This window comes from Balaenoptera borealis (assembly GCF_965194805.1).
Source record: "Balaenoptera borealis genome assembly, chromosome: 6".
In the NCBI taxonomy this organism is placed as follows: Eukaryota; Metazoa; Chordata; class Mammalia; order Artiodactyla; family Balaenopteridae; genus Balaenoptera; species Balaenoptera borealis.
The window spans coordinates 6,894,927-6,907,456 of NC_138863.1; the positions used below are offsets into that span (position 1 = coordinate 6,894,927).

Genomic DNA, 12,530 nt, shown 5'->3' on the forward strand with positions numbered 1-12,530 from the left:
GAATGGACATATGGACACCAAGGGGGGAAAACTGCGGTGGGGTGGGGATGGTGGTGTGCTGAATTGGGCGATTGGGATTGACATGTATACACTGATGTGTATAAAATTGATGACTAATAAGAACCTGCAGTATAAAAAAACAAAGAAACAAAACAATACTAAACTTTCATTGGGTTATCTGTATGGAAATATGTTAATATAAATGTTTCAGACATAACGTGAAATTTCTAAAAATCTTGTATGTTCTGGTATAATGTTATAAGTCATAATTCTAGTTATTACTTTATAATGTATATCTCAGAAATAATTAAATTTCCTTGTCAATTGCACTATTATGAACTTTCATCAAATCTTTAACTACGGTCATTTTTAAGTCTTTTGTCATTTACAGACAGTTCTGGGTGTACTCTGATGCTTTTGCAATTATGTTCCTATAAAAGGGTTTCATCTTCAAGGAATTCATAGAAAAGACTCTGACAAGTGCAGGTTTCTGGTAACTGTACTGCTGAACTGAATGAATAAGCATTTTCAGAACTCTAATGAAAAACTGATGAACTCATAAAAGTGCTAACAAAAGATCAAGATGAAAAAAAAAATTAATTACATGGGACTGAGTGAACTGATGAGGATGATTATAATTTCTGTGACTTTCTGTTTTAGTAAAAAAAAAAATCCCACAAGGACTCAGAGGCAAAGAATATACAAATCAATTTTCACTGCAAAGTAAAGGAGCTGTTACAGTGGAGGATTACTGGACTGAATGTCAATATCATGACATAGTATGAGTGTGTTTCGTGTTTGGTAATTGCAATCATTGTTGCTTTTGTTATGGTCATCCATTTACAATGCTTGGTGTCAGTCTATTTATCTCTTGTAAAAATAAAATACAGTGTGTGTGTGTGAAAAAAAAAAATGCATATAATTGAAAAAAAAAAAAAAGACACATGATGCACCCCAATGTTCACTACAGCACTATTTACAATAGCCAGGTCATGGAAGCAACCTAAATGCCCATCGACAGACGAATGGATAAAGATGTTGTGGTACATATATACAATGGAATATTACTCAGCCATAAAAAGGAACGAAATTGGGTCATTTGTAGAGACATGGATGGACCCAGAGACTGTCATACAGAGTGAAGTAAGTCAGAAAGAGAAAAACAAATATCGTATATTAACGCATATATATGCAACCTAGAAAAATGGTACAGATGAACCTGTTTGCAGGGCAGAAATTGAGACACAGATGTAGAGAACAAACGTATGGACACCAAGGGGGGAAAGTGGTGGGGGGGTGGTGGTGGTGTGATGAATTGGGCGATTGGGATCGACATGTATACACTGATGTGTATAAAACTGATGAGTAATAAGGACCTGCTGTATAAAAAAAAAATAAAATTCAAAAATTAAAATAAATAAATAAAGTAAAATAGAAAAAAAATACATATATCATCCCGCACTCAACTCCTTGCTTTACTCCTCTAAGGGCCTAAGATGTAAGGAAGGCTGTATGTCCCTCTTCACTAATTACACAGTTTTACTCTATCTCAGCCTAGAATAATCCAGGCCAACTGAACACAGGACTCAATCCAAAGTCTCATCTTTCTATTTGTTAACTGTGTGACCTCAGGCAGTACTGTGGGCTTAGCTGAGCCTCAGTTTCCCCATCTACCTACCTCACCTGCATCCCCCTGAGGATTAAAAGCAGTAACATACATAATATACCCGACTACTGGGTCAAACACACAGAAACCACTCAGGTAAAAGCCCCTTTCCTTTAGGAAAAATAATGACTGCGGAAGTATTCAACCCTGTCTTAAATTTCCGCTAAGCAACTGATGGTTACGTAGAGAAGGCATGCCACAGGACGGACTGTAACACTGCCAGGAGAACAGTCTAGGCTGTCACATGGGACTTTTTCCATGCTTACGGTGCAGGGCTACAGGGCTTCAACTGAGAACTTGTTCAAGCATTTGAACAGATGTGTACTGCTGCTTGAACGGGGTCCAGCCCTGCCGCAGGCACCCACCTCCCTGTTCCTTCCTTGCAACAAGAACACCAGGCAGGCCCTTCAGCTTTCAGAAGAGAACGTAATCTTTGTCATCCTCACATCTCATGCTTTGCACGTGGATTCTCTTTCAACTAACAATCAAGAATTACCACCCTGGGCTTCCCTGGTGGCGCAGTGATTGAGAATCTGCCTGCCAATGCAGGGGACACGGGTTCGAGCCCTGGTCTGGGAAGATCCCACATGCTGAGGAGCAACTAGGCCCGTGAGCCACAACTACTGAGCCTGCGCGGCTGGAGCTTGTGCTCCGCAGCAAGAGAGCCCGCGACAGTGAGAGGCCCGCGCACCACAATGAAGAGTGGCCCCTGCTCGCCGCAACCAGAGAAAGCCCTCGCACAGAAACGAAGACCCAACACAGCCAAAAATAAATACAAAAAAAAAAAAAAAAAGAATTACCACCCTTTAGGTATTAGCTAGCATCTAACACTGGCCATTTTCCACACAGCTCCTTCAAGAAAATGGAAAGCCCAAATGATAAGTGAACTGTGTGTTTCTAACTATTCTTCTAGCTGCATCCCTGCACCATCGAGTCAGACCATCAGAAACTACCTAATGGACTACTTCTATTGCAGCTCCCCACCTCCCTGTAGATTTATCTTTATGAAGTTCATCTTAACATCATGCTCTCTGTTTTTTATGTGGGTTGACACACAAGTTTGTGTCAAGCTTTTTTTTGCAGGTAAAATGCCTACCAATGTCAAGTAAATCCTCCACCTTATCTTTCAGTAGCCTTTATTTAATGAGCTCGTGTGAAGGTTGCTTCCAGCTTAAGGAGAAAAACATGTCTCTAAATTAAGCTATGTCTTCTATTAGAACAAAAGTGATATAACCATCTAATTTTTGTCTTTGTCTTGGAATCCAAGAGTCTTCTTGGTAGGTTTGGGTTCACATGCAGATTTCATCAACATCTGATCCCACTGTTCTTGCTTTCCCATACACCTGTTTCCTGGCTTTGAGTTGTTTTATCTCTATCATAAGTGTACCCACATGTACTTATTAATTTTTTTTAAATTATTTATTTTATTTATTTATTTTTGGCTGCATTGGGTCTTCATTGCTGTGGGCTCTCTCTAGTTGTGGTGAGCGGGGGCTACTCTTCATTGCGGTGCGCAGGCTTCTCACTGTGGGGGCTTCTCTTGTTGCGGAGCACAGGCTCTAGGCGCGTGGGCTTCAGTAGTTGTGGCACATGGGCTCAGTAGTTGTGGCTTGCGGGCTCTAGAGCACAGGCTCAGTAGTTGTGGCACGTGGGCTCAGTAGTTGTGGCTCGCAGGCTTAGTTGCTCTGTGGCATGTGGGATCTTCCTGGACCAGGGCTTGAACCCGTGTCCCTTGCATTGGCCAGGAGGATTCTTAACCACTGTGCCACCAGGGAAGCCCCCCACATGTACTTCTATAGCCTACTTTCCAGTTCTACTTTGTGCGGCGATTTAGTCTTGGGGTGCTTAAGAAACACAAATTATACTCTGGTGCTAAAATAGCTGAAGATAAGCTAAAACTGACACCTACCAAAAAAATTTAGTTCTTATGAACAGGAGCATCCCAAGTCTTTCATGGAAATGTGATGGTTTCCTATTGCAAATATTCTGCAACTGAATATTGGACAAAGTAAGAATGTAAAGTGGAAACATCAATTTTCCTAAGGAGGAGAGGAAAGGAAAGGGCAGGGGGAATCAAGTATGATTTTCAGGACAACACACAATTCTCCTCATCAATCAACCTGCCATTTCCTACATCATGTGACTGGTAAGCAACCACATGAAGTCTGGAGATTACATTAACTTTCCTAACTGGGTCTTACCCGTAACCGATAGTCATCCACAGTCCAGATGCGGCTTGCAAAATCATTTGACGCTGCTAAGAGGTAAGATCCCTACAGGAATAAAGGGGAGGAGAAGAAATGTTACCCAAAATAGAAGAACTCAGTTCACATGATACAAATTCCCTGGTAATCAAGCCCAAGAAGGTTTAGATGCCGATAACTATACACCTGAGCTGAATACCGCTACAACCAGTATTCTGTTAATTCATCCATCCCCATTAAGTTCAGACCTTTCTCCCGAGCCTGCTCAGCCTCGCCTGTAGGCTGTAGATACCTCCAGCTCAAAATGGAATTCCTCCTCCTGTGTTCACTCCCCACCACCTCCCACCTTCAGTAACAGCAAGTACTAATTCTCTGCACCTGTCCAAGTCCAAGAGCTCAGAACCACCGACTCTCCCCAGCCACACCTCCCAACTGCCCCCGTTGGAGACCTGCTTGTCTCTGGCGCTTCTCGCTAGACCCTCTCCTCTCCACCTGCACTGCCTTGGCCCAAACCGGGGCCTTTATCAAGTCTGGCGACTGCCTTGCTGGGGTACCCCAGACCTGTCTCCCCTACCCAGTCTTCAACACAGTCATGATCAGCACAGAATTTATAATCTACCTACATCCTTCTCTAACAATAAGACAGAAAATAGCAGAGAAACCAGATAAGTTTTTAAATTTCAAGAACCAGATGTTTAAAGCTGTTTCTATAAACCTCTAAACTCACCCATTTCCATGGATATTAGGTACTTACAGCACTATCAAATTCAATGCTTGTAATTCCTGCATTACTGCCAGACAGGGAACCCTTGAACTCACATTTGTCTGCATAAAAACAAAGATTAAGAAAGGAAGGTTTAAAAAAAAAAAAAAAAACGATGGTAAATCCAACATATCAATTAAAATGAGGCACTTGAAACACAATGGAAGCCAATTCCATGGTCAAAAACAGCTTTCCTGCATCTTTATAGAATCAAGTAGCAGGACAAATGGAATAATGAGACCAAAATATCCGGCTGGTCAGTTCCAAGAGCAATGAATGTACTAGTGGGTGCAGAGCCCAGCATTTTCCTGTGGGTTCTTACGCTGTTCTTTTCAAGAAATTCAGTGTCATCAATTTCCTTTACAAAAAATGAGTGCAGGAATTTAAAAACATGTCAATCGACCCTAGAGACCGAGTTTGTTATTTCTCAGTAAAATTTTCTACTTTACATAAATACATCTTTGGGTTTGATCAGTATTTGTCAACTTAACTATCACTTTTGTAGAACCTGACCATTAAAATTTCAGAACCCAAGTACGAAAAGAAATTTCTACTTATATAAACTGGCTAGTCCTCAGAATTCCAGTAAAGCTAGTTTGGAGTCTGGGTAATCTATCTGTTCACTCTATACACATGAACCTAAGGTTCTGGCAATCCAATCGCCTGCCAGTCCTCCCCCCTCCCTCTGCCGCGTCTCCTTCACCAAGAGGCCCAGCCATACACTCCCGGGCTCTGTTTTCAAACAGTTTTGGCCACCCGCAATGAAACTTTAAAGATGAGAGTATGAGTCTCAATGATGATGTGATTCAGTTTCCTTTTTAAAGGGTATCTTAAGGATAACCTATATAGACAAGCCAGGAAAACAATTAAGGAATCATTCAAATCAAACTCATAAAATAGGAGCACAAAATAGTATACATTTCAATTAACAGCCTTTTCTTTTAGGACTTCTAGATGCTAATAATAATGATATAAATACTGGTTTGGGGACTTCCCTGGTTGTCCAGTGGTTAACACTCCACGCTCCCAATGCAGGGGCCCGGGTTCGATCCCTGGTCAGGGAACTAGATCCCTCATGCTGCAGCTAAGAGTTCGCATGCCACAGCGAAGATCCCGCATACCACAACCAAGACCCGGCACAGCCAAACAAATAAATAAACTTATATAAAAAAAAATACTGGTTTGGAGCTGTCAAATACATTTAGGGCCAGGACTATTAACCTGGTGGATGAACCCCTGAATTAATTTGCAAAATATGGCACATTTAATGCCTTTCCCTGGATCCTAGCTTTCATTAGATTTTCACAAGTCAAAAAAAGGCCAACACCTACTAATTTAGGACTTTATTTAGATTAGATCTTTATAGACAAAAATATTCCTGCAAATTCTAAAAGATATTTTTTTGGCTTATGCCTAAAACACTGGTCTGTTTGGCAGGTGACAAAGTGCCAAAATGTAAGAAATGATCAGTAAGTGCTAGTCTACACAAGAGACTGATCTGAAAAGACCAAAGATCTTATTAATCTCTTTTATTTAGAAGGCACTGGGGAGACTATGTCAAGAGCATTTATATAATTCCCAGCGGAGCTGCTGCTTTTGATAGAATGAGCAAAGAGAGGTGTTCCTACTGGATGCAAAGTGGTGGAAGGGTAAAAAAGAGGACCCCCGAACTACTTCATAAAAGGCCTCCTGGACTTGGTCTCTTCCAAGACTCAGTAAATATTAGCCAAGGGGGAAAAACTACAGGCCAAGTAAGCCATTTGTGGAGGAAAGATCCTATAATTAGTTAGGACACGACTGATATTTGTTCCTGAAAACTATAAAAAATGCTGCCAGACACTATGTTATTTCTGTAGACCTAGTAGACATTTTTCATTTTATTAACACAAATTATGTTCTGGCACAAATTATGTCAGTATTAATTTTGGTTAGTGTTTACTTCCTCTTTAGCAGCAAAAAGGTAACACTATTACTAATCCCTGGTATCTTTAATTTTCTTATAGGTATTTTTACTGACCAAGGAGTAAAACGAAAATATTTCTAGTGCTATCTGTATATAATTGCAAGGCATAATCAAAACAGACTATCTGTGTAGATTTTTATCACAAAATCTCTATTCTTTTTTTTTTTTTAATTAATTTATTTATTTTTGGCTGCATTGGGCCTTCGTTGCTGCATGTGGGCTTTCTCTAGCTGTGGCGAGCAGGGGCTACTCTTCGTTGCGGTGTGCAGGCTTCTCATTGCGGTAGGTTCTCTTGATGCGGAGCACGGGCTCTAGGTGCGCGGGCTCAGTAGCTGTGGCGCATGGGCTTAGGTGCTCCGCAGTGTGTGGGCTCTTCCCGGACCAGGGCTCAAACCCGTGTCCCCGGCATTGGCAGACGGGCTCTTAACCACTGCACCACCAGGGAAGCCCAAAATGTCTATTCTTATGATATGGTTTTGTTTTGTAAGTTTCAGCAATTATCACTCATAAGGTGTTTCTGGGTAAAACAGCACAAATTTTGATGGGTTTCAAATAGCTCTAACTGCCAGGGATTTAAGTACTGAGTCATTTTCATGAAAATCAAAGGCCAGGGTAGACAAGTTGGGTGCTTTATATGACAGCGTGTTCCAGCAAAGGGATCAGTGGATTGCTCTCGCTCTAAATACATCAGCAGTAGTAACACAGGGAGTTCCCTGGGCAGCCCGTAGTCCGCAACAAGAGAAGCCACCGCGATGAGAAGCCCGCGCACCACGACAAAGAGTAGCCCCCGCTCGCCCCAAGTGGAGAAAGCCCGCGCGCAGCAACGAAGACCCAACGCAGCCAAAAATCAATCATTCAATCAATTTATATATTAAAAAAGTAGTAGTAACACACATGCTTCTTCAGCAGCTCTACAGCTCAGAGGAGGCCATTTTGGAAAAAGCAAGGCATTTGCAGTCTTAACACTCAAGCTCAGGTCCCAGGTTCCACGACTCCCTGCCCACATAAATCAACCATGTAAATCAAGTAGTGTCTCTGAGTTTTCATCTGTCAAACAGGGGTGATACCCACCTGTCTAACGGCACAGGGCTATTGTGAGGATCAGAGGAAATAAAGTAGAGAAAGGTATGATGGTGCTATTTATTGTTGGAGAGTGAGCATGTATGTGCTGCAAGTACAGAAACCGGACAAAATGGTTCCTATAAAACCCTTCAGTCTATTTGACCCTGCCTTATTATTATTATTTTTTGGCTGTGCTGTGTGGCTTGTGGGATCTTGGTTCCCTGACCAGAGAATGAACTCGGGCCCTTGGCAGTGAAAGCCTGGAGTCCTAACCCCTGGACTTCCAAGGGAATTCCCTGACCTTGCCTTACTAAAAATACATGTATATTTTAACTGACTATCAAAATGTTGAAAGTGGGCTATGCCCATGTTCAGAATTTTGGGAGAGGGTTTCACTAACTCCCATTTCCTGTTTTAATGCCATCCCATTTTGAGTACTCTGAGGTCATTCCTGAAACAATGTCTAATCAAAGAGACTGAGTCTTGATTTTAGAATCCTTGTCTAATAAGCTATTTGTTAAATACATTTTCCTAGATGATACATCCCTCTGTTTATTCTCAAGCTTAGATACGATGTCAGTCATTTTTTGCTAGGCTATGGCCACTGGCATTATTAAATGCATAAACCACAGCTTGATGTGTAATTTAATTGTCGAGTCCATGACTACAAGATTTTTTATTTTCCTTCTAAAACCTGTACTATCCTGGAAGATCCCCTGGTCAGTACGTATTTGAGAAAACACAAATGCTAACGTATCTGTAACTCAACAGCACTCTCTAGTCACTACTTGGAAACCGAGAGCAAACATCTATTTGGCTGTATCAGCTGTAAAGGATAACTGAGAGGGTAATAATGCTTTGGTCAGATGATTCCTCACACAAAATACTGTATGTTTCAAGAAGATGAACAACTCAAAGACTGCGTGAAAGCAAGGCCAACCAGATGTCACCAACACAGCTTCTGTTTCTCACTCCAGCGAGATCTCACCTCCGACCACTTCCCAGAGCTTCACCCTCCGATCCATGCCTCCCGTGGCCAGGAGCCGGGAACCCGGACTGAACTGCACGGCATTGACCTCCCCATCGTGAGCGTCCTGCAAGACAAGTGCCCTGTTTCAAACCCAACCCCTGTCATTCCCAAGAAGAAAGGGCCCAATACTGACGAACACTCTGGACCCCTAACCAAAGGTTAAACACCTGTCATTAAAGAGGGGACCCAATCACAAACTTGGGTTCCTAGCCCAGGGTCTCCTATGATTCTATTATCATTAAATTCTTATAGCTACAGTTCTTTTTAAACACAGTGCAACCTTCTTAAAAAGCATTCAAAATCTGAGTAAACTAACTGCCTAAAGTTTGTCTTTGCATTAATTTTCCTTCTTCTAAGAATAATGTAATTTCAATCTATATTGTACTATGATCTTAAGAGCTTAAAAGTAAGCCTATGATTAACTGCCTCTTCTGGTCCAGACTGCATTAATACCACATGTTAAACTACGTATCAAATTAAGATATAGCATGGCTTCTCATGACTTAAAAAAAAAAGCCTTTTCTTTTTTTAAAAAGCCTTTATTTTGGTCTCCTTAATACGAATACATCCTGGTATGAGTAGATGCCGCTCCTACCGCCACCCATCAGTGTTAGAGTAGGATCCCAGGTAGTTCTTTCCGGAAACAACACGGCACTACATGTACTAGCAGTGCAGCCTCAGCCAAGTTCCTTCACTTCCCAAAGCCTCAGTTTGCTCGTCTATGAAAATGGACTTCTGCAGGTTTTGTGAGCTAGGAATGTGCCCGACCATGACTCGGCCTTTGACAAAAGCAGCAGGTGTTATTTTGGCAGAACTTAAATTCTTCATAGGGAGATGTCTGAGAATGGCATCCACATTGGAACACATGATCTGAAAAGGTGGTGGCATTTGTGTTCAAGATGAGAAAGGAAACCAAACAAAAAGGACCCCATCCTAGAATGGGAAGAGAGAATACTAGACGTGACTATAATCTCCTAAGAGACCATGGATACTGAAATATTTATGAATGAAATACTTTGAGATTTGCTTTAAGTTGCTCCAGCAAAAGTGTGGGCAGGGGCGGGGGACCCTGCAATACATGAATTATAAATACTAGATCCTTAAACCTGCCATCAATCACTTGCCTAAAAGGTCATTTTGGGAATACAAAATCTGATCTTCACATTTGCTTGGGACTGAAAAAGGTGCCTGAAATATTGAGAATGTGACTCATGAACTGACTGGAATATAAACATGATTTATTATTACTTTGCTTGATCTGCTTTCTCACCACCCTCTCGTGTCCCAGTGCTGAAAAGCTGTCTGACGGGGGCTCAAACTTTTTACCTCCATACAGCGCCGTTTTCTTTTTAATGAGGCCTTTCGACTTCGGAGGCCTCAGATTGAAAACTTCAGATCACGCGCCGTCACAACCACGGCTGCCGCTCATCAACCTCCTGTGCGGCCGGTTCTGTCGGATGCTTGTCAGCTGTGCACTGCTCACTCTCAGAAACACACGCTGACAGAATCCCAAATTATCAGCTGCTCCATTACCCCACACACATGACTTAAATGTGACAGGAGGGAAAAAATGGGCTGCTGGGAGCTGAGGGCAGGGAAGGCAGTGTGACGTTAAGTGCAATCAGACCTTTTACCAATCATCATCGGCCTCCGAGGTGCCCAGGCCTGTTAGAGAATCACTGGAGTGGAGTGGGAAGGGGTCTTAATGGTCCCCCGTCCAACTCCTCATCCAGAGCAGGACTCTCTTTACAATGACCAAGGTGGCTAATCGCTCGGTCAGTGCATTGTATGGAAATAACTATTAAAGTTCCTCTTCACGCCTGGAAATGAAAGCTGCCCTCATATAAACTCTATCCCATTTTTACAGCAAGCCTTTCTCTCCCCGAACGTTAGCTCCTCCAACTCACCCCACGCAACCCAAGAGTTAACCCAACTATTTGGGCTTTGCTCTACTCTTCCGTCCCCCACCCTATTTGCCAGCCCTGAGCCAGGGACTCTACAATTCCCCAGGCCGGTTGCATGTCTGCTCAATTACCCCAGCCAGGATCCGGATTATCCTTTAGTACTAGGACCCAGCTCCACACTCCAGCTGACAGCCATGGTATCACAGTGGCTTCTGCCCAGGAGTGTCTCCGGCTTCCAACTATGTGCTCCTAATGGTCAGAAGTCACATGGACCTGAGTATAATTTGTGAAGCCAAGAGCTGCCCTACTGACCTTCCAAAACAGACCACTGACTAGAAACTCTAAATTGGAGCCAACTGGTGACAACAATTGCATGAATTATTCTCTAATTCCTCACCATCCCAAATTAGCTCTCCCCTCCCCTTGCCCCACCCCCTCATGCTACCCATCCTCTCAGCCAGCCCTACATTACAGAGGGTGGCTGCAAATAAATTCTGTTCTCTGAAGAGAAGCAAAATACACTAATTTTACTTACCTTAGCAAAGCAATTTTGCTTTGCTTATCAAAATATAATCAATCCTTTCTATCAGACAGCCAACAGGTGTAAAAGTTCCATATTGACAAAACAATAATAGAAAGCTTAGCTGCAGCAGGAGAAAGGGTCCTTTGTCAGGCTCTGTTTCTTTATGAAGCTTGGTGGGCTCTGGGGATAAATCATACTTACGAAGACACACACTGCAGTCGTTGGCACCCTCACTTCTTTACTAGAACCAGGATGAATATCCGTGTTATCCTGGGGAACTGGAAAGGAAGACACAGAGCGCCTCCTAAGAAGTAACATAAAGGAAAACATCAGGATTGCACAGGCTTACTGTCCACCAAACTCTCAGAAGGGATTCAAAGACATCTTTTATCAATAGCTTCTTTTCCCTTCTAGACCCTCCAAACCACAGAATGATTCCCCAAATCAGAAGCAACCTCACTCAGTGACAACTGGAAAGACAGTCAGCACTTACCTGTACTCTCCTTTTCGCTAACTCATGGACTCCAAAACTCAACACTGAAAAGCAATCCTGAACAACTGCTGCCCCCGTCAATAAACAGCTACAGATGTTCTCAACTTAATGTAACTGCTAGCTCAGAGGGAGCGCGTTGGTATTTTCATAAAACTATTTTAAGATGATTCCTATGCCTGGTTACAATCATCCTCAGCGTACACTTGTGGTCAAGGTGGAGCTGAACACATGCCAAAAGAAAGAGCGACCAGGGCTTGATTACTGTACAGAGCTCAGCCTATTCGCCCGTCTCAGAGGGCTGACAGCGTTCCTAGGAGCATGCAAAGCGTCCTGGTTATTAGCACATGTACACGTGATGAATGGGGTAGTGAAGCGGTGATCAGCATAATTATCAACGACCCACACTTGCATGCTGGGCTAAGAGAGGATAATATTTTCACCTGGCAGCATCAGAAGAGTGATGTCCCAAAAGGGGAGACTCGGACAGACTAAAGGGTAAGGCCAGAGATCAGCACGCAGCGAGATTAAGAGAAAGGAAGTTGAGGAAAAAAGGAAGAAGCTAAATGAAAAGCTGAAATTAAGGCATCTGTATACTCTGCACTGAAATTCTGGCGCACGTTTAAAAAACGACAACAAATCATGTACATGTACTTAGGTATATTTATACACATATTAACAAGGAAAGGTGAAGGTTTTCTAACCTACCCAAAGATATTAGTGATAGAATCCAGAAGGCCTCCAGCAGGCTGCGAGAGTCGCTTACTAAAGAGGAGGGGAGGATAGGTTTAAACCTTAGAAACACTTTGCCCAAATAATCAATCAAAAACAGTCCACAAAAGTACCTGGGAGTGTGTTTCCCACTGAGTTCCCAAACCCCAGCCGAGAAACCCCTCACAGTACCGAACCACCAGAAAGCATTGGG

At 42.6% G+C, this 12,530-nt stretch overlaps 1 protein-coding gene across 7 annotated transcripts in view; it reads right to left on the bottom strand.

The window, feature by feature from the left end:
* Positions 1–12,530, bottom strand: part of ATG16L1 (autophagy related 16 like 1) — a 43,542-nt gene that overhangs the window by 13,665 nt on the left and 17,347 nt on the right. For 3 of the 7 annotated variants that reach the window (XM_082396660.1, XM_082396658.1, XM_082396664.1), the window contains exons 8-13: positions 12,314–12,370; positions 12,049–12,096; positions 11,317–11,419; positions 8,647–8,752; positions 4,625–4,695; positions 3,868–3,939 (exon numbers count right to left, since the gene is read on the bottom strand). In XM_082396660.1, coding sequence (XP_082252786.1) covers positions 3,868–3,939; positions 4,625–4,695; positions 8,647–8,752; positions 11,317–11,419; positions 12,049–12,096; positions 12,314–12,370 — 457 coding nt within the window. The remainder of the gene's footprint in view (positions 1–3,867; positions 3,940–4,624; positions 4,696–8,646; positions 8,753–11,316; positions 11,420–12,048; positions 12,097–12,313; positions 12,371–12,530) is intronic. The other 4 variants (XM_082396661.1, XM_082396659.1, XM_082396663.1 and 1 more) reach the window with 2 other exon arrangements.